This window comes from Pygocentrus nattereri, chromosome 28 (genome assembly GCF_015220715.1).
Source record: "Pygocentrus nattereri isolate fPygNat1 chromosome 28, fPygNat1.pri, whole genome shotgun sequence".
In the NCBI taxonomy this organism is placed as follows: Eukaryota; Metazoa; Chordata; class Actinopteri; order Characiformes; family Serrasalmidae; genus Pygocentrus; species Pygocentrus nattereri.
The window spans coordinates 26643775-26666844 of NC_051238.1; the positions used below are offsets into that span (position 1 = coordinate 26643775).

A 23070-nucleotide genomic window follows, 5' to 3' on the forward strand; every position below is an offset into this window, starting at 1 on the left:
CAACGCAGCTTTGTCTTTGACCTTTTAGAAGGAGTTGATGTGGAAATGTAGTACATATTTGAATCAAGCAAATTCAGTATTTTTTCATTTTCAGAGCCAAGTGTGTACAAATTTTAGTGGCACTTCATGCCATGAGCTAATTTTATAGATGGTATGTGGTGATGTATGGTTGGTGTGAAAGTAGAGGAGGCAGTGGATAGGGCAAGATGGAGGCAGCTGATCCGCTGTGGCGACCCCTAAAGGGAGCAGCCGAAAGAAGAAGAAGAAGAAGATGTGGTGATGTATGGCAAGTCTAGGGAGGACACTCTCTCCTGACACACTTTACCTTCTTACATATTAATGCTGCTACATCCGTACCATCTTGGCACTATTAAAAATTAAAAGCACTTACAGTGTAAAGTTAGTACGTCAGAAGCATGTCAACACGCTAACCTATGAGAACTGAAGGAACCTGCACATAAAAAACAGAATGGGTTATCTGGAGAGGCGAAAATCCACAAATATAAGCCTCATGAAATTTAAATGCACGGCGCACAGGCTACTGCTTATTTTCCCATCCTGGTTCCATATTATGCAGATGGCATAAACAATTGATTCTGCTCTTTGGAGTTTTTAGAGATGCCCTTCAGAAGCTGACATTTTAACTGGATCTGTCATATTCAGGGAGCGCACAGAGGAAAAGCATTTTCTTTCAATCTGCCGATGTCTAATGTCTCCAAAGAAAAGTCTTCTATTAATGTACACAGTGATTGATGCAGGCCAAGGTTTAAATTGCAACTAATCAAAAAAAAAATCCATTTATTGAGCTCACAGTGGTGAGTGTGGGAAGTGCCATAGTCTCCTTACCTTGAATTAATACAGCTGTTTGCAGAGATTTGAACACCCCTGGTTAAATGACATGTTTTGTTGATTTTCTATGCGAAAATAGATTGACATCATCTACAGGGAGTAATCTTACACTTTTCTTTACACACACACACACACACACACACACACACACACACACACACACACACACACACACACACACAAACACACACACACACACACACACACACACACACACACATATATATATATATATATAAAAGGTTCTATAACTTTTATGTTATAACATATATAACATACTATGGTAAACATGTTACATTCAGCAGTGTGACCTGCCTAATTTACCTAATTTCACTTAGGAAATGAATCAAATCATTTGACCAGGGGTGCCCACGCTTTTGCCTGTGAATGTACTGTATGTCACTGTAGTCTAAAGGTCCTTATGTCAATACAAAGGTGTTTACCTCATATTGTGATCACTGATGTAGGCTTATATGTACTCAAGTGTTGCATTATAAATGTATTGTCAGTGCTAATACATGTATTCTACAGTCCTTATATATATAGACTGATAAAGTGTTACCATATTTATCAAACCTATCACAGTAAAAGTGCTGATATGGTCTCAGGTCATGCTTGATAGAATGTAATCTTAGACCAGTGAGTGTTATCTCTCTGACACGATAACCATGGAACCTTTATCAAGGTCATATAACATCCTACAAGGTTTTTATTCATATTATTTTAAGAATGTTTGGTCCTAACAGGCAAGAGAATGTCAAAGTTGTAGGTATGCTCTCTGTTAGCTAGGTTCCCCCTGTTTATTGCCTGCTCAGCATTAGCCGATCTGTTGACCTTGCAGTATGGGTGGGCTGGGGAAAGGGGCAAAAGTGCAATGATCCATAACATTTACTCCATCTTGGCTCTGGTCCCATTGTGGCAAAAATGGAATCTCCATTTTCCTTTGTGGTGCGGATCCCTAGGCTAATAAATCTTTGACATGGTGGTGCTGTTAGTTTTAACCAGTGCTCTTTTAACCCTCCTGAGCTTCGGATCCACACCGTCGAGCAGCTCACAGGCAAGTGGAGAGTAAGTAACAGAATTATAGATATGAATGCTATCACTCACTGCACACGGCTAGGGCCATTACACCCAGGCAGCCACGGCAGAGGGGACAGATAAAGTGCTTTAGCTATCATGCAGGGCTTCGCAGTTAAAGCAATAGTTGCTGAAAAGTAGCCCTTGCCGCCGAGCAGTTTTACCACAGCTGCATCCTACTTAGCTCACCTCTGCTGGAGTGGGTCTGTCATTTACTGATTTCAGGTCTTTCAGGCTAGTAATTTTGTTCATACCTCGCTTCAACGTGATTGCTTCTTTCCCTTGTTTTGGAAATCAATTTAGACACAACTAAAATTTACACAGACATCTTAAGTGCATTTTTCCACTATGAAAGATGATAGTACATTTGTAGCAGCCCTAAGGTTCATTTAACAGCAAAGTGTTCCTGGATGAGGAAAATGAGAGCTCATTAAGATCGTGGGGTTGATGACTCAGTGGCTCAGTGGCTTCTATGCTTTTTTGTGCACACATTATGCAAGGAGTTGTAGCATATGCACGACGTTTTTATGGCTTTTTCTTTTAAATGTCTTCTCAGCTTCAGATCCCTCCATAGGTTCCTGTCTGTCCAGATCTCAGCTTCTTACTAACACTCAGTCCAGGCACCACATCAAACCTGTACTTCAAAATCTTCACTGACTTATTTAATGAATGTTTCTTCTTCTTACAAACACTATGTGGACATAAGCTTTGGGATACACCTCTTAATCATTTCATTCAGGTGTTTCATTCTGTCCCGTTGCACGTAACCATACAGTCTGCCTTCACAAACATTTGTGAAGGAATGTGAGAGAGAGCTCAGTGAATTTGTGTGTGGTACTTTTAATAGGATGCCACCATTGCAACAGTTTAGTTCACAAAATTTCTTCCCTCCTAGATATTGCATGATCAACTGTGAACAATATTATTGAAAAGTGGAAGTGTTTAGGAACCACAGCAATTCAGCAAGTGTAAAGTTTGGTGGAGGAGGGATAATGCTATGGGGCTGTTTATCAGGGGTTGGCCTAGGACCCTGAGTTCCAGTCAATGGAAATCTTAATGCTTCAGCATAGCAACCATTTCTGGTCCAGCATGACTGAGCCCCAGTGAACAAAGCAAGGTCATGGTTGGGTGAGTTTGGTGTGGAAGAGCCCTGACCTCAACCCTGTTGAACACCTTTGGGATGAACTTCTGTCTTTGGTAGCATTTGCAGCTTAGGCCAATGCCAGTTTAGTGATTTTTGTACTCTTGCAGTTGAGGAAAAGGCACAAAGCACTATTGTTAAGTAAATGCACCAGAAATTAAACTAGAACGATGTGTTGATTGCTATTTTATTACTTTGCAAAATTTGTGACATAAGTTAGGTTAATTTTAGCATTTATGCTAGTGGCTTTGCTCATATTTTCACACTTGTAGAGAAAACTGTAAGCTTTGTTTTGATTCTACATAAGATTCTGTGTAATTGTAGCTATTTCTGAATGTGTGAGTGCAGAAAAGTTTACTATATTATTTAATGTCAGCATAACAAGTTTTATGTGCGAAGCTAACTTGTAAGCAAGAATACAGCTGTCATGGTTGTTACGATTTTTCCAGCTGACTCTCAAGCAGGTAAAAAATGAACTAGAACTAGAATCATAAGTTCCATAAGTTCTTGCTAGGGTCAGTTCATGGTTTTCACTGCGCAGTGGAAAAATACACTTAGATCTTCTACTGCGCTGCTAACCTTACATTGTAAATCTGTAGAAACCTATAATTTGCATAGAACCTTTACATTATGTGGACAGTTTTTTAAGAACCATCAACTGATTCCTCTACAGCCGGGGTGCCTATACTTTTGTGACTTGAGATCTGCTTTTTTAGCACTACTTGTGATCTGATTTTGAAAAGGGGCTTCGTCCTTTTATAAAGCTTTGGAGCTTTTTCTGTAACGATATTCAGCATTACAGGGCAAACGGCTGACAAATTCTGATGACTTGCACTGAACAGTGTCAGCTAGTTTGTGTAGTCTGGACCACTTTTCATCATTCATCATATTCTGTGCATAGTTTGAAAACTCTTCTCGACATTCCCCGTCTTGGGACGTTTGATGGCAACTCGTCAAGTCGAGCAAATGCATTGTAAAAAAAATTGTCCTCCTCTTGCTCTGCATGGAAGCGGTGAGTTTTTGGTTTCTTTGTGCTACGGCTCGCACTCTCACTTTAATAAAGGAGTCACTGTAAGTTACAAAAGGAAAACGCAAAAATGATGCTACACGAGCTGTCTCCCGATAAATGTCTCCCGATAAATGTCTCCCGATAAACGTCTCCCGATAAACGTCTCCCGATAAACGTCTCCCGATAAACGTCTCCCGATAAATGTCTCCCGATAAACGTCTCCCGATAAATGTCTCCCGATAAATGTCTCCCGATAAATGTCTCCCGATAAATGTCTCCCGATAAACGTCTCCCGATAAATGTCTCCCGATAAATCTCTCCCGATAAATGACAACTTTCTAGATTGCTAGAGTGGCAAACTCACAGCAGTGCTTCAGGCGTAGTTAAAAATCAGTAGCTGTCACGTCAGTTAATCATGTTGACCTGCCTGCCACCAGAAGCAGTAAGAAAGTGTTGAAATTTGATGGCCTGTTTGAATGAGGCGCGATCTACCGATGTGCACTGTACGATCGACTGGTCGATCACGATCATCGTGCTTGGCACCCCTGCACTACAGCGTAGCTCTAAAGAACCATTCTTACCACCTTTATTTCTAAAAGTACCTTTCACCTAAACTACCCATAATGCTTCTTGCTCATGACTACACCATTTATTGTCCCTTTTTAAATAAATGTCCTTTCTGATGTTTCTTCTGATTTTGTCTTTGTTTAACATTAATGCTGTATTGTATTTGAATTCTGCGAACAGTGAAATCACCTCATTTGAAAGCACAGGCCAATTTATCTTAATTCAAATCCGAGTGTATCTAGGGATTACGGATGTCTATCCAAGTGTGAAAATCAGCAGGATTAGGGTTCTAATCCTATTCAAAGACCCCTACAGAGTCCCGAGCCCTTCTTTAATGCAGTTTTGCTCTGATCAAGCTCATGTTGTGTTTATGGTGGCCATGATCCAGCGAATTTCTGCATAACCTTCATCTGCCTGCGTTTCACATGATGAGTCAGGTGTTTTATTTCGTTTAATCCAAGTGAAGTTGGGTGGTAATGTTTCTGATGGTCCAGTGGCCTCTGTTTGCATAGCTTATCTCACGGAAACAAGGATGTTTGTTCAGATCGGGCAGGGAGACCCACAGCTTGGCACTACAGACTGAAATCACTGAAATCATTCCCTGCTATTCCATTCAGTCACTACTGTGGTCAGACTGTACTTCTGAACATACTACGGTGTCCCTCTCTCTCGCTCTCTCTCTCTCTCTCTGTCTCTCTCTCTCTCTCTCTGTCTCTCTGTCTCTCTCTTTCTCTTTCTCTCTCTCTCTCTCTCTCTCTCTGTCTCTCTCTATCTCTTTCTCTCTCTCTCTCTCTCTCTCTCTCTCTCTCTCTCTCTCTCTCGCTCTCTCTCTCTCTCTCTCTCTCTCTCTCTCTCTCTCTTTCTCTTTCTCTCTCTCTCTCTCTCTCTCTCTCTCTCTCTTTCTCTTTCTCTCTCTCTCTCTCTCTCTCTCTCTCTTTCTCTTTCTCTCTCTCTCTTTCTCTTTCTCTTTCACTTGCTGTCTTGTATTGATGAGTCAATTATTTTTAGCTGTTAATTATTTTTAAATGAGTAAGATTTTTTCATAGCAAAAACGAGTTAATCTAGATCACTTCCATCAGGCTTCACTTCTGCTTTCTATTCCTTCATTTTATGCATCAGATCCAGATGTCCAGCAATACAGTGATGCAATATACTGTTAGAAATTCCCATTTTATGAACAATTATTTACAGCAGTAATAATCATCTTATTTGCGACATTGGCACCAAATGAACACATGCTAGCAAATCTGTGGTTCCTTACCTCAAGGCCTTCCCACTCTCCACAGAGACATCACAATCCAAAACTGTGATTGAGCTGTAATGAAATAGCCTGTTTGTTCTTCTAGACTAGTTAGGTTGCAACCAGATAGACATAGCCTCTTGATTTAGCTAGCTTACTTAATTTTTATGGTTTACCTGAATAAATATGATATCATTACTATATTGGTAAGTATCTAAGATACACTGGACAAAAGTATTGAGACACCTGCACTTTAGACATGGAGGAGCTTTTATCACATCCCATTCTAAATATATGGGCATTAATATGGAGTTGGTCCCCCCCTTTGCAGGTAGAACAGCTTCCACTCATCTGGGAAGCTTTCTACAAGATTTTGGAGTGTGTGTGTTCTGAGTGTGAATTTTTGTCCATTCCTCCAGAGGAGCATGTGGTTCATGTGGTTGTTGGAAGCATACAGTTGTCCACAATGTCTTGGCCTGGTAAAGCATTAAGATTTCCTTTTACTGGAACTAAGGGGTCTGAAAAACCACCCCATAGCATTATCCCTCCTCCACCAAACTGTACACTTACCATAATGCAATCAAGCAGTTAATGTTCTCCTGGCATTCGCCAAACCCAGACTCGTCCATCAGACTGCCCGATAGAGAAGCATGATGTGTCACTCCACAGAATATGTTTCCACTGGCTGAGTTACTGTGGTTCCTAAACACTTGCACTTTTTAATAATACCACTCAGAGTTGATCATGGAATATTGTTGGAGTGGTGGCATCCTATTACAGTGCTCAAATTCAGTGAGCTGTTTTGAGTGGCTCATTCCTTCAAAAATGTTTGTAAAGGCAGACTGCATGACTAGGTGCTTGATATCATATTATACATATGATATCATATCATATGCTTGATATGTTGTGGGGCAGTCGTGGGCTGGAGGTTAGGGATCTGGCCCTGTGACCGGAAGGTTGCCGGTTTGATCCCCAGGGCCGACAGTCCATGACTGAGGTGTCCTTGAGCAAGACACCTAACCCCCAACTGCTCCGTGGATAGGGCTGCCCACCGCTCCAGGCAAGTGTGCTCACTGCCCCCTAGTGTGTGTGCTCACTAGTGTGTGTATGTGGAGTTTCACTTCATGGATGGGTTAAATGTGGAGGTGGAATTTTCCTGTTAGTGGGATTAAAAAAGTATAACTGAACTTCCTGTGGCAAAGGGACTGAATGGAACAGTTGTATTCAGTAATTAAGATTTCCCTATACATTTGTCCATAGTGTAGCTTTTCCACTGAATAAAAAGACATTTTGGAAAATAAAGTGATTTTAAGGCAGTACAGGCAGAAATGACACTTTTGGTGTCATCAGTCATTTCTGAGATGTTTAGATAACTTGCGACTGTAACATGTCAAACTGTAAACATGTCAAAACAGAAATATGTTTATTTCAGCATGTTTAGTCAGTTCATGTCTACTCTCGACCAAAAGTTAGCAACTTGATGGGTCAGCTCCACCACACTCCGCCACGTTCACATCATATCGCATCACTGACAAACCTTGTTTTCTGTAGAATCTACAGCCAAGCTTTCAACACGTCGGCATTTTTTTATTGAACATATTTCCAGTGTAAGTATTCATGTGCCATTTATACCTGACACTGGTATTAATTCAATAAAACTACACAGCAAGAGAAATGGTAACATCTGTACAAAAGGTTATGTGTTAAAGTGAAACAGGAGCACTATTGACCGTGCTACCTGAAATTTAATACTTGGTGGAGAAGCCTTTGTTTTCAGTGACAGCTGCAGGGCGCTTCTATACGTCTTACTCTATTTCCTTTGTACTAACACTAACATTCTCACAATTGGTGCATGTTTTCCTCACAGAGTAACACAGTTCTGATGCCAATTTTAATAACATTTTCCTTTTAAGATCAGCTTTTCTTTACATTCAGAACCAAAACTAGAGGATCTGCACTCATGAAATTTAGCATGTTCATTCCTAATCTTATCATGAAGGATATCACAAAAGGATTTCTTCCTATTTTGCTCATTGCTGGATTTACAGTAGATTATATTCTACAGAACGACCTGAAAAGCAGTGCATAGTGTTTTCTTGATTAATCAATAGAACAGTGAGATTTCAGTGATGTGTTTTGTAAAATTCTGTCTCTGCCGTGTAAAATAAACATTTGAATTGTAACTTCATCCAAAGGATAAATTCATGCATATTTTGATTAGATAATATCTCATTTACATATGTAAGCGAGGGAAGAAACCTTCAAATAGTATATAAAAAATACTTGTAAGAACAAGTATAAGAATAATCAATAGTCAGATTCACTATGTTATCTATTATTTTGGAAAATTACCCCATTCACCTGTGGTGTGTCGATTTAAGTCTAGTCAGTATATCTAATACTTGTCATTATAAGATTGTTGTAAGAATATAACATTTAACCTATTTCTAGACATTTCTGAACTCTTTATTTTCTTTATTTGCTTTATTGTTTATTATATAGAGAAATGGCTTTATTCTCTCAGCAGATCATTTAGCTTGTTTTAAGAAATAATACTTGAAACGAGAAATATTTGTTGCCTATTGCAAACAAATGTCTACAGATAATACAATATTCTTACAGCATCATTCCATCTGTCACTGAGAAATATTAGACACATGATTTCTTTTGCCAAGTCATCATTGTGATGGCTCGTTTAGTCATTCTTTATTAGAGTACACATCCTTTATTTATTAATCATTTAAATCATTTATTTTGGAATTAGAACCCTTTTAAGGAAGAGTTGGTGATATCAGAATCTGAACATTTCTAATAATGCGCAATCCTTGTGACAAAGTTTGGTTTTCATAGTAACTGGCATATTGAATAATGCAGTTTGTTTTGGAGCTGCCTGTATCGTCTCCTCGGCTACCTTTCCAAACACCAGCCTTCTTCCAGCTGCCACCTGCTTACTTGCCTGTTTAAATACCAGCGTCATTTTTCATCCTAATGAGTGAACGTGCACGCCTCCCCAGATGCCTCGCTTCCTGCGGCTTCATATGAAAACGCTGCTTACAATTAAATTACATTAAGTGTTTTTTCCCCCTCAGTCACAGAAGAGGACACTATCCACTTGCTTTGGGATAGCTCAATAACCAGAAGGAGCCAGGAAAGTGTCGGATGACCCGGTGTTTAATTGGAATGTAGTTTCATTGGCTGGGGAGTTAACATTTCGCATCCTATTGCGGGACAAGCCTGAGCGGAAATCAAATTGCAATCGCGGACCCTGGCCAGAGCTCTGCCACACTCTGATGAATGGCTCCTGATGTAGCATGTGGAATTTGCCTCACAAACAGCGCGCAACTTATTAGGCTCAGAAGCGCCTTCATAAATCACATCCTCATCTCAAATCAGGCCTGCCTGTGCGAAATTAGATACTAAAGCGCGACTGGCGCAAAAGGAAGAAAGGGGCTCTGTAAATAGCGCCAGCGAATAACAAGCCTGATACTGAATCACGCCCCAAGCCTGGCTCTCAGACCTTTCATGTGTGATCAGTATGGAAAAATATTCTCCCCAGTCCATTACAGCTCTGGCTTCGTTAGCGTGCTTTGTTAAAACCTTGTTTGATCAGGGCTGCTTTTGTGCAGCCGAACAGGGAAAGGTGTGTGTAGCATTGACTTAAAGGTAATCTGGTTTTAGAGGCAAAGCAGCGCGGCTCGGGATAAAAACAGCACACTTTATAGTCTCAGCTGGCTTTGCTGTAATTTATATGTGGTGCTTGGCACTGTCTCACCTACACTGACATTCATTCTGAATCAATATCACTGTTTATCATGACATTGTATGGAATGCTTCCCTGACACCAACCTTGTAGCTACATGTATGCCATTCTAATGTGTGGTGCTGCACTGTTCATGCTCTCACAGCAGGGTGTAGAGGACACAGGGTGTTCTGGTTCTGGTTATACACACCGGAATCATCAATTAAACACAACTTCATGTATTGTGAATGCTCCATTGCTGCATAGCTGCTGTTGTATCCTATTGCTGTTGCACTGGCAAAGCATGTGAGTCACTGCTATTACTGCGTTTACTCACTTGAAGGCCTTTTCACTGAGCTCAGCTGACCCATGCCTGTCTGCTTAGGCTGTACACCTCCTGCTTGTCAAACAGAAAGCTCTGGACCTCTGATGGGACCTGGGTGAACTAGCTAGTTCAACTCACCCATGTGCTACACTCTTAAAACATTCGTTCTTCAAGCATTCTTTACTGAAGGGAATGGTTCCATCTAGAACGACTTCACACATCAATGGTCCTTTCCACAGTGACATGGTTCTTCAGTTTGTTGAAGAACGTGAAGAAGAACTTAAAATGATGGTTCTTCAAGGGTTCTTTAGTAAAGAAAAAGGTTCTTTGTACAACCCCAATTCCAGTGAAGTTGGGACGTTGTGTAAAACATAAATAATAACAGAATACGATGATTTGCAAATCCTTTTCAACTTATATTCAATTGAATCCACTACAAAGACGAGATATTTAATGTTCAAACGGATAAACTTTATTGTTTTTTTGCAAATATTCACTCATTTTGAATTTGATGCCTGCAACACGTTCCAAAGACGTGGGACAGGGGCAACAAAAGGAATTGGGGTTGTAATATTTTGAGGAAAGATAAGAAGGATAAACAATAAAAATGTTTACAGACTGTTTTCCTGTGATTTACAGGGGTGCCAGTATTTGTGAGTTTTTGTAAATGAATGGCTGCCCTGTATTGTGTGTCATTCAAAAACCAGTCTGTATAACTTCATAACTTCAGATTAGGAGTCTTGCCCAAGTACTTCTACCTTGTTGGTACAGCATGGTGTGCTTGCCCAGTCTGCTGCATGGAGGGCAGCAGGATTCCCCACTATGCTATACTCTTAAAAAAAAGGTGCCCAAAAGATTTTTTTGAAGGCTTAGAAGAACCATGTTTGTATGTCAGATGAGTCAGTATGAAGAACCTTTTAAAGGTGTGAAAAACGTTCACATAATGTAAAGGTCCTTTATCAATTGAAGGATCCTTCAGAGATTTTACATCGTGTGGAGGTTCTGTAAAGGTTCATTAGGTCCAGTGATTCTCACTGCCCCTTAAACTGCCCACATTTTTTTGCTGAAAACTAACTCACAAAGAGCAAAAATGTGGACCAGTTTGAGAACCACTGCTTGAGGGAACCCAAATGGTTCTTCTGTGGCATCACTCAAAGAACCCTTTCTGGCATATTTATTTTAAAAAGTGCCCACCAGCCGCTTCACTGAATGCCTGCCAACATTCTGAAAAGCTTGCAGGTGATAATTGCTGTGGAAGAACTCATTTGTGGGTGGAGCATGGCCATTTGGGTGCTAGTGACCTAGCATAAATTAACGCTAAACATTACACAGCACTTCTAGTGCAAACTGAAGCCAGCAGGACATTCTGATGTTTGATCAGATGCTAATCTGTGTAGGGCAGAGCACGGAGAGGCATGAGTGTGATTGATTCTGCCCGGCTCTGCTGCAGAGCATTGGCAGCAGAGAGCAGTAAAAACCACATCCATAATAAACAACCTGCCGCACCGATGGGGGTTGTAATAGGAAATTGGATGGTGCATTTCAAATGGTTTCATCATCTGAGACTTTGGTGTCCCATCGGAATGAATGAGTGCATTTAGGGCAGCCTGTGAATGAATGCAGTATCAAAGGAGCTTTTTTAACACTGAGACATGCATACTGCCTCCTCCATCTCCCAGCATTCTGTTCTAAGCCCATGCGCCATGCTTAATTCCACAGAAGTCCAAGAATCTTCAGCCGATTATGAATGATTTAGACCTAATTCTGGAGCTCAGGTTGATTTTCTCTACGCCTGGCTGAGGAGTGCTGAGTTCAGGCAAATATCTGGATCGGATGGTTGGGCTTTATGTGCTTGTTGATCATTCAGAGCTTCATTAAATGTGAATGAAACTACATGCACTTACAGCAAGCAGGAGGTCCAGTGGTGCAGATAACCTTTGCTTTAACTCTCCTTTATGGGACATCATTTGAAGCTTATCTTAGAGAGCAATATTGTTTCAGGCCCTTCGGTTGGGCCTTGAGAAAATGAGTTAACCTCTTCTCACGGTTGGCTATAACCTCTTTAACTTGTCTTTGGTTCATAATCCAACAAATTACACCAAGGATCCATTTGGTCTGGAGCCATTGTGTTAATAATTCAAGGGCAATTAATTTTGGCTGAAATGCTACCCCAGAGACAATGAAGGGCTCAAAATGAAACGCCAATGTCATTTTAGAAAATAAGACCATATAATGGCTGCTGCTATGTGAACTGCTTCGATCTCACAAGTCTCCACTGGTGCCTTAATGGAAAAAAGACCATGAGCCTTTCTGTAGTGCTAGACGGCAAGATAGAGAGAATTAAAGATAACTCGGGTCACCCTGGAGACCGAGGGAGGTTCACAGAGAAACGGGTGCGATTTCCATTGTGTTCTTGAATTATTTACCATATGTAATTAACTTATGCTATTAGATCTCCTAAAGGACAAGAGTGCCTATCTCCGGTCTCAAGGCTGTATTTAAGTGCATCCCCTAAGTACCACCGGCTAATACTATTTTTGCTTAGGTCAAGAGTTTATAGTCATTTTAAACTGCGGACATGCAGCTAATTAACTTCATTTTGCTTCTTGGCTAATTGTTCTCCTCTTGCTGGCCAGAAGCAGGTGTCCAGTCGATAGAATGTATAAAATGTGTGGAGTCAGTTTTGCGCCTTCAGACTTACCGTTGCTATCCCTGACCTGTGACAGTCTGAATAAAGCGTGACGCACTGCTAAGGGAAAAGCCAGTTACTCTAATTATGCCCAGCAGGAATACGTTTTGTATAAAACTTGACCTTCTAATAATGTTCCTCTAGCAGTGTTCAGCCAGGAGCAGATAATCAGATAGTGTCCTTGCTCTCCTCTTACTGACGATCTCCAGAGACTAAAAACTTTAATTGTAATAATAATGTAACCCACATCCAGTTAGCTCAGAATTTTCTGGGTCTAATTTACTGCAACTGTGTCGGTATAACCTTTTCTCAGTGTGAGTTAATTACGATTAATGATTTGAATATTTGCTGTGATCTCTTTTGTCAAACGGAATTAAAATGACATTGTTATGATAATGTGACTGTCATTTGTTTATCTGTAGTGACTGGAAGCCTGATGTCACAAGCAAATTGAGACAATAACATGGTGTTTTATACCCAATCCTGTTGAAATGCATATTAAACACAACAGGATGAGAGTTAACAATAACTGTTAACCCTCTATTGCATGAATTATTACTTGCACATGATAAAAATGTTTTAATGTGCTTTTGTTGTTTAAATCTGCTTGCATAATGGAAATATTTTTTAAAAATCTATTTTTTTAAAGGGGGTATTGCCACATGCCAACAATGCGTGATCGTACCATAGCACCATAAAAAAACACCATCTAATTTAATTTTTCTCTAAAACATCCTTTTATTGAAAAGAAGACCAAACAGCTGATGCTTAGTGAAATGTACAACCCAATATTTACAAATATTGAGAATTAATATCATTTCAATCAATATTTGGAATGTATGGTAATAACAGCAGGATCATAAGAATTCCTGGTCATGTGATGTCAAAGTATTTGTCCTTTTAAAGTAAAGACCCTTTTTCCACAATTAAATGGGAAACAGACTTTATATTACTGCTTTTTAGTGAAATTGAGATAAAGTAATTCTTCTCATATGGCAACATTATTCAAATTCAGAGTTTTATTGTCACAGCAGAGCAGGCAGTTACACTGTACAATGAAATGCTTACTTTGCTGTTCCTCCATTCACCAAATATAATTTTAAGAGAATAGAAAATAAAAAGAAAATATAAGAATAACTCTAAAACAATGGTAAAAAGTAAAAATCTACAGTATGTCCAAAGCTGAAATAAAATTAAAGTTACATGTGCAAATGTGTAGAGCAGCTGTTCATAAAGTGCGTCAATTTATAATTATAGAGGGTTAAATTTCCCTCAATGCACTATAGTGGTGTTTCGGATTAGATTAGCCCTGTGCTAGTCTTCGCTGAGCTAGTTAACCTACAGCTGAAATGGTCCGTTTTGTTGTTGTTAAATTCTTATTTGTTGTTAAAGTTCTGACTCCTGCCATTTAGATGGTGTTTTTCCAGAATATCATGTCTTTTTTTTGGGTCTGATTGTATCCGTCCATCCGGTCACTGGTGGTTGTCTTCTTCTTTACCTTTAACTGTATCGAGCGTGTTTGTTTTTTTCAGTTTCAAAGGAAGGTACTCTCAAAAATTCTCACCAACATCAAAGGTTAAAGACATCAATACTTCTGCTTTCCTGTTTTTTATTGTCTAGCTTTCACATCTGTGTAATAAACCATAAGTCTGGACAGTTATGATTTTTTCAATATGCAAAAGTTTTAATACCCCTAATTAAGTGAACTGATTTGTGTGTTCTCTGTAAAGGATCTGTTACTTATTATCACTTAGAAAATCAACAAAACATTTTTTTTGGCCAGGTGCGCCCAAACTTTTGCATACAGCTGTAAACTATGATATACATTTCAAAGGACAATTCCTTGGTGCAATATCGGTATCAAGAATAGTCACTGTTATACTGTTATATCTTCCCAAGGGCCTGTATCCACACACACACACACACACACACACACACACACACACACACACACACACATATCATCTAAACTGCTTATCCTTCTGGGTTTCGGGTAGGAGGTGGGGGGCTGGAACCTATCCCAGCTGTCATTGGGCGGAATGCAAGGTCGCCAGTCCATCATTGGCCTGTATCCTACACTGACAAATCCTGCATAGTTTTCCCAGAACTCCACCTTGTGTGCCTTTATATATGAATAAAGGGCTGTTTAGGCTAAAACGTTCCTTATAACTTCAGAGTAAATGGGTGTAGCTAAACTACTGAATATGCAGATAGATGTAAATGAACTGTTTTTCATGACATCACAAAAACAGTGAATTCAAAACCAGGCTGTTCTTACAGCTTAACTTTCATAGACTGACCATATTATATATGATATATTACATATTATATTTTATATATTATATGTTATATTTTATTGTATTGCACTGTGTAGTGTAGTTTATTGTGGTGTAGTTTATTGTATTGTAGTTTATTGTAGTGTAGTTTATTGTATTGTAGTTTATTGTAGTGTAGTGTATTGTATTGTAGTTTATTGTAGTGTAGTTTATTGTATTGTAGTTTATTGTATTGTAGTTTATTGTAGTGTAGTTTATTGTAGTGTAGTGTATTGTATTGTAGTTTATTGTAGTGTAGTTTATTGTATTGTAGTTTATTGTAGTGTAGTATATTGTATTGTAGTTTATTGTAGTGTAGTTTATTGTATTGTAGTTTATTGTAGTGTAGTGTATTGTATTGTAGTTTATTGTATTGTAGTGTATTGTAGTGTAGTTTATTGTAGTGTAGTGTATTGTATTGTAGTTTATTGTATTGTAGTTTATTGTATTGTAGTTTATTGTAGTGTAGTTTATTGTAGTGTAGTGTATTGTATTGTAGTTTATTGTAGTGTAGTTTATTGTATTGTAGTGTATTGTAGTGTAGTTTATTGTAGTGTAGTGTAGTGTAGTTTATTGTAGTGTAGTTTATTGTATTGTAGTTTATTGTAGTGTAGTTTATTGTATTGTAGTTTATTGTAGTGTAGTGTGTTGTATTGTAGTTTATTGTTATTGTATTGCAGGGCTCAGGGTTCTGTGTTCAGCTCTGCTCCTTCTCTCTCTGTATCTACAGTGACTGTATCAGTATCTGAGCTCAGGACCGTCTCTCTCTCTGACCTGCTGGTCACTAGCAGAGACACTTTCTCTAGACAGTTAAAGCTCTTCTTGTAAGTCGCTCTGGATAAGAGCGTCTGCTAATTGCTGTAAATGTAAATGTATAGATTGGAGAGTGGGTTGTATAGAACTAGAACTAGTCCGTGAAGCATTTTGTTTCTAAGGGCAAGGAAAATTCAGTTATTCACAATATTTTATGACCGATGTGGCATTTTCTTTGGCTTTGCTTTCAGGGGCATCCCCGGGAAGAAATGTGGCGCTATCATTTTAACAGCAGAGGAGCTGGGAAACTGCAGGGTAAGTAGCACTTCTTTTAACTTATGTATGTAATAGACCACAGCCATAACAGGAATAGTTTGTTTTGTGACAAGGCACATTTGCTTGTGTTTTAGGATGAAATTCTCATTGATTCTGGTGAATAAGCAAGTAACAGCTTTGGAATCCAAGACACAGTTAAACGCCTGGACACTCGCAGCTCAGACCAAAGCTAATCAGTGCTTTAAGTCCCTGTAGGGTTGCTGCTGATCCATCAGCTTTCCTCTCCGGTCAGTTCAAGAGCAGCTGTTACTCTGAAGTCCATTTCAAAGGCCTGGATGCTCTAAGAATCCTGAGACGGCCTTGGAGACCCATAGAACTTTATACAAATTTCCAAAGCACATTTGGCTTTAAGCCTCACATTGATAGAAAGGGATAGGAAAAGCTAAGCAGTGTGCTGGAGAGGATACTTTCTTCAAGTGTAATGTATTTCAACTATGTGTAGATGCATGCTCTGTGATTGCTCTTTGATTCGAGAGTTGCTGTGAACAACGCTGGATAGAAGGATAAGAGTTCTCTTATCAAAAGGCAGAAATTACTTGGAGTGAAAAGGTGCAATCAAAAAGCTAATTATGAGCATCTGAAGGAATCTGTGTTTTATGGAGCTGCATTTTAAATGATGGAGGGTTCAAGCAGGTTAAGGCTCATATGCATGTTTGAGAAGAAGCAGAAGATGCTTTGTATCTTAGGCTATATACTGATTTATACAGACTCCAGTTAGTGTATTCAGTTGTCATTAGCACTTAAAGTAACTAGATAGCTTGCTTGCAAGGTCCGTTTTGCAGGTTGAGATTACTGAGACCATTTTTAGCAGCTATAGAAGATCTTACAAAAGCTGGCAACGTTCCTACACCCTGTCTCCAGTAGTTTAAGCAAGGACTAGGCTTACAGGGTGTGAAGAACATGTCCATAACTGTCCAATGGATAATAAACTCTTTAAAATCGTCACACTCCAGGGTTTTCTTGACATGCAGTGCTAGTCTTGAAGACATATTGAGAGTCTTCTTCTTCTTCTTCTTCTTCTTCTTCTTCTTCTTTCGGCTGCTCCCTTTAGGGGTCGCCACAGCGGATCATCTGCCTCCATCTTGCCCTATCCACTGCCTCCTCTACTTTCACACCAGCCATCTCCATGTCCACCTTCACTACATCCATAAACCTTCTCTGAGGTCTACCTCTTCTCCTTCTACCCGGCAGCTCCATCTCCAACATTCTTTGCCCAATATCTCCACTATTCCTCCTCAACACATGTCCAAACCATCTCAACCTGGCCTCTCTGGCTTTATCTCCAAACTGCTCCACCTTCACGGTCCCTCTGTCCTGAGAGTATTGTCAGTTATACGGTAGCTTATAAAAATAGACCTCTCTGTCTGATGAGCTCAAACTGCCTGATATAGTGGTGCTGAAGAGATGGAGATGCAGTACTTTGTTTCAGTTCCAGTGAAAAAAGCGAATAAGTACAATTTATTTCATTTCCAGGAGATGTTTTTCCAAGCAGATTGAGTAAGGAAGAGGAAAGTCCATCATGGACATTAAGAGTAAAAACAGTTTCCAAAACCATAGTTAAAAAATATTCTTGTATTATAAACAATGGGACTCATAACAACTGTGGAAGCTGCTGGAGTTTTTAGAGCAATGGACAGTCCACCCCAGAGTCCAGACCTCAAAATCTCTAAATTACTTGAATGTAAGAAGTAGAAAATTCAACCAACTACTTAGACTGAACTTTGGCACTGTCAAAAAATATCCCTGCAGATTTTATTAAAAACAGAAAGCAAGTCTCCCAAAATGAATGAATCTGTAAAGGCAAGGTGTGGATGCACTAAACACTGGATAAGTATATTATATTTCTAATTTACTTTTTCCCATTTTGCCTGAAAACTAAATTCAAACCAAAGGGTGGTCTCTGATTTTTGCACAGCAATGTATGTGGACCTATAGATGGACGTCCATGTAGCAGTGGCCACATAAAGAGGTCAGGCTGTATTAAAGTACAGTTCAGTCAAAAAGTTATTGGATTGTGACATTTTTGTGAAACAACAATTACGTATGTATAAAATACAGACGGTCAGTAGTGGAAATGCACTGATTACAGCCTTTTATATACAAAGCCCCACTATTTCAGGGAAACGTGTAATTGGAAAAGTGGCTCTTTATTTTTGTCCAGCTATATGATGTTGCATTATTAGTTCATGACACTAACAACTAAACCAAAGATCTAGAATTTAAAGGGTCTACAGAGTTTTGGAACAAAAACTGGTGGGCAGATGGCTTGAAGATTAACCTGTACAGAGTGCGGGAAAGAGGAAAGTGTGGGTACAATAAAAAGCCACTGCTGATGATCCAAAGCAAACTGCCTTATCTGTGAAATATGGTGTTATGGGCAGGTGTGGCTGCCAGTAGAAATGGCTCACTACTGTTAATTGGACGCCCAGATGTACAGTGTAAGTCTCCCATTATAAATGTTATTTCTGACCAAAGAAGAAGAAGCAAACTCTCATCCTCCCTCTCTTTTTCTCATATTGCGTTCAAGAAAGAGTTGTTTTCCCCCATTGTCTCATTAAATTCTCTTCCACACCAGTATTATGGCATTCAATAAAACGGAGGCAGCAGCTGGGAGAGTGTTACAGCACACCAGGGATTACAGAGACACAGATTCACGACTCTCCCCACCAGCTACGCTTCCTGCTAGGACAAAATCAGAGCTGTGTTCTCCATATATGTTCATGTTTATCTATAGGTGGTCCTGTCATAGGCTTGCATTATGATATTATTGAGAAATACAACAGCTGAATGCCAGAAGATTCTCCTTTCTTTAAGTCAGACTAACCGTCTCACGGGTATGTTCAGGTACTAGCTAGGCAGAGACTCCAGAGGTTTCACCATTAAAACTAATGATGACCTCTGCTGTACTAATTGTAATGTTATAACCAGGGGAGTCCGTAGCTGACTGGATTATACAGTTATAAGTCAATGTGGAGGACTGGAGTAAAGTTCATCATCCTGTGTAAAGGGAAATATGACAAATGATTGCTGAGGATATGCTTTCCTTAAAGAAGTTGAGTATAATAATAATAATTATTATTATTATTATTTTATTTTTTATTTTTATAGCACTGCTGGTGGCAGCTCAAAGTGCTTTACAGACAGGTGATAAAACTAATACAAGAAATGATAGGTACTAATTTAAAATCATATAATATCATTCAATTAATCAATTAATAAAAGGACACAGATCAAATAAAAGATAAATACCAAGAGTCATGGCATTTCAATCAAACGCTGAATTAAAGAGATGCATGTTTCTTAAAAGTGTGCACTGATCTTGACTGTCTAATAAAAGACGAAATTGAGTTCCACAGTTCAGAAGCATGATAACTGAAACATCATGTTCTCTGTATTTTACGGAAGGTATTTGCAGAAGGTCAGTACCTGCAGATCTGCAATCAGGTGCTGGAACACAAACAGCAGACGCTCTACTGTGATGTAGTCGGTGCTTTAACACCATTTAGAACCTTAAAAACTAGTAGCAGAACTTTAAAATCTATCCTGAATGTTACAGGCAGGCAGTGCGGTTCTTTCTAAATGGGAGTGATATGATCTCTCTTTTTTGTTCTTGTTAGGATGAGCACTGCTGCATTTTGTACAAGTTGTAAGGGATATATTGGTTTCTTAGGAAGTCAGGTAAGAAGAGCATTACAGTGATCAACTCTGCTTGTAACAAATGCATTCGTTTCACTGCGTCACTCTGAGATTGAAACAGTTGAACTTTAGCAAAACTTCTCAAACGATAAAAAGATGCTTTAGAGCGTTGATGAGGCTGTACTACTGAAAAAGGTACTTGAATCTTGGACCTGAAGCTTTTTAGGAAATGAGTCACTGCATAATATTGAAAATAAATTAAATTGTTAGGAATAACTATTCAAACAGTAGTTGTGTACAGACTACACAAAAGTTTTGTACTACCAGAACTCCAAAAAATTGGAGATTATGTGGAATGTTAATGAAATCAGAATTTTATATTGAAAATAGTACAAAAACTTAATGTTTTAATGTATCAACTTCATTGTTTTGTAAATATATGCTTATTCTAACGTAGATACTTGCAACATGTTCCAAAACTGTTGAGACAGGAGCACGTTTACCACTGTGTTTCATCACCTTTCCTTGTAATAGCACTTATCGTTTGGAAGCTGCAGACACCAGTTGTTCCAGATTTAAATGTAGATTTTTCTTGCCATTCTTCTGTTGTACATGTCTTCAGCTGTGCAGCCATATACGGCCTTTGTTGTGATATTTTGAGCATAATCAGACACATATTTTTAAGTGGGAGACTGGACTGGAGGCAGGTCAGTCTAGCACCTGCACTGTCGGATGATGCAGCCAAGCTGCTGTAACACATGCAGAATGTGGCTTGGTGTTGTCATGTTGAAATAAGCATGGCTGTCCCTGAAAAACGGCAGCGAGACAGCAGCATATGTTGCTCCAAAATGTGGTCAGAATGAATGGTTCTTTCACAGATGTGCAAGTCACCCACTAGTATGCCCCCAAACCATGACAGACCCTGGCTTTTGAACCTTCTGGTGATAATCTGGATAGTCTTTTTCTTCTTTGGATCAGTGATGAGGCTCATCCCATCCTCGCTCCTAAAGGACTAGACTCATTTTATCTTCTGTGTAATATGTTTTTTAACATTTCTCAGTGCTCCTAGTCTTAAATTGCCCCACTCCAACTTTTTTTGGAACGTGTTGCAGAGAATGAGCATATATTTACAGAAAAAAGACAATTAAGTTGGCAAGATAAAACTACGTATCTTTCTTGTACTCTTTTCATTTAAATACAGGTCAAAGTAGATTTATAAATCACATATTTCTGTTTTCATTTGTATTTTATCTACTGTCCCAACTTTTTGGATCTGTATTTATACATTAAAAAATACTAATTCTATTTTGGGGAAATAAAGAGTGCAAACTTTATTGAATATAGATTAAATTGGCCAGTATTTCCCACATCATTTAATCAACCTCAATCTCATGTGCTGCCCAGCTTGGATGAGATCCCAAAAGTAGGCTAACGTTTGCTTCCTATTGTTTTTGTTTTTTTGTGGTATTCATGATTTTTGGCCAAAACTAAATTCTCATTCTATTTTCAAACATAAAGATGCACGAAATTCAGATACCAGCACAAATCCCATCATTGATATAATTGGCATTGAGGCAAGATGGGTTCTGCTGAAGGAGCAGCGTGTAACTGCAGACGTTTTCACAGTTTCTTTATACATAAAGAACCATATTCTTTCTAAAAGTGAAATACTAGTTTGGTGGCTTTATTGAAATAGGGTATTGTACCCATGAATATAGCATCACAAAATATACGAAATGAATGCTTGTTGCCACAGCATTCTTCAAGTTCTACTAGTAATGTGTTGTTTGCCGTTTGAGACAGCTTCATGTGTTAGTTTGTCTGTGGTTTTGTGGTTGTGTTTCCAGTGAGTCTCATAGTTAGAAGTTCTTCACACTTTTGACCTTGACCTGCCCTTGTTTGTTGATGACTGACGGATTTGCCCACATTTTGCATACAAATCGTGTGATTCCTGCCGCTTGAAATTCATCCAGTCTAATCTAATCTAGTCTAATCTAATACCTGTCTTAATTACATTTTCACAATGCCTTTGTGTTAATTAATTAATTAGAAGGTAGACTAAGCTTTTACTGAAAATTAAATGATACATAATATCACTGATTTGGCTAATTTTGGGAACAAAAGGCTGAACCAATGCTACAACATTTTTTATTTTTAATTTAACCTTTAATTTAACCAACCAAGCCTTTAAGATCTAAAGCTTATTCACACTGGCAGCTGAGGGAGCTGTGAGCTGAGCCAGTTGTTTAGACTCACTGAGAAGAGCTGGAGTGTCCATCACTAAGTCCTGTTAACCGAATGCAGATCTGTTTAGACTTTCTTATTGACTTAACAGTCCAAACAATATTTAGCATTATAGTTGAACTATTCTTATATAACTCATGCAAAACTATTTATTTTTTACCGGTACAAACTGTAAAGAATTCAGCTGCATATGATTTGCTATATATTACTGATATAGATACTGATGAGAGCAGCTCGCATGTCCGCAGGCGTTGATGGTTGTGCATAATAATTCACCAGACTGATTAAATCCGCAGATTTCTCACACACATGTACAAATTTGCACTACATGATCAATTCATCCGTAGGTCAGAGGATCAGCCATCATCGCAGAGCGATGCAGCTATCCCCTATCACTGCAACTGTCATGGGTGACTGGCCTATCAGGAGATAACAGGCAGCTAGATTAGATGAAGTGGGCTCAGTTGACACACCAGAGCTCAGATAGTAGACTCAGAAATGCAGACACACACTGTGGTTACAGGAAGAGGAACTTTATTACCATCTAATTCTGTGCATGTTCTCAACCTGCTGTACACTTCCATCAATCTGAAGAATAAATAATAATAAATAAATAAGATTCCCTTATTAGTCCCACAACAGGGAAATTTCACCTCTGCATTTAACCCGTCCGTGAAGTGAAACACCACATACACTAGTGGGCAGTGAGCACACTTGCCCGGAGCGGTGGGCAGCCCAATCCGCAGCGCCCGGGGAGCAGTTGGGGGTTAGGTGTTTTGCTCAAGGACACCTCAGTCATGTGCTGTCGGCTCTGGGGATCGAACCGGCGACCTTCCGGTCACGAGGCTGGTTCCCTGACCTCCAGCCCACGACTGCCCCATTTCAGAACCGTTTCACCATGCAAAGAATCCTTTAAGCATTAAATAGTTCTATATAGAACTCAATAGAACAGCTTTCTTTATGAAAGAACCCTTAAAGAACCATCTTTAGTATATATGTAGTATATAGTCGATTACTACAGACTACAGATTTTCTTGTATTTAGTCACAGAACAGAATTAAAACCCATGTCTATAACTGCTTCTCCCAGAATGGGCATAGTTAGGCAGCAAAATGACAAATATCAATAAAGTATAACATATTACATAACA

General features: G+C 39.1%; 1 protein-coding gene across 2 annotated transcripts in view; it reads left to right on the forward strand.

The window, feature by feature from the left end:
- Nucleotides 1-23070, forward strand: part of cpne5a (copine Va) — a 149819-nt gene that overhangs the window by 62323 nt on the left and 64426 nt on the right. For both annotated transcript variants that reach the window (XM_017685275.2, XM_037535639.1), the window contains one exon: nt 15956-16019. In XM_017685275.2, coding sequence (XP_017540764.1) covers nt 15956-16019 — 64 coding nt within the window. The remainder of the gene's footprint in view (nt 1-15955; nt 16020-23070) is intronic.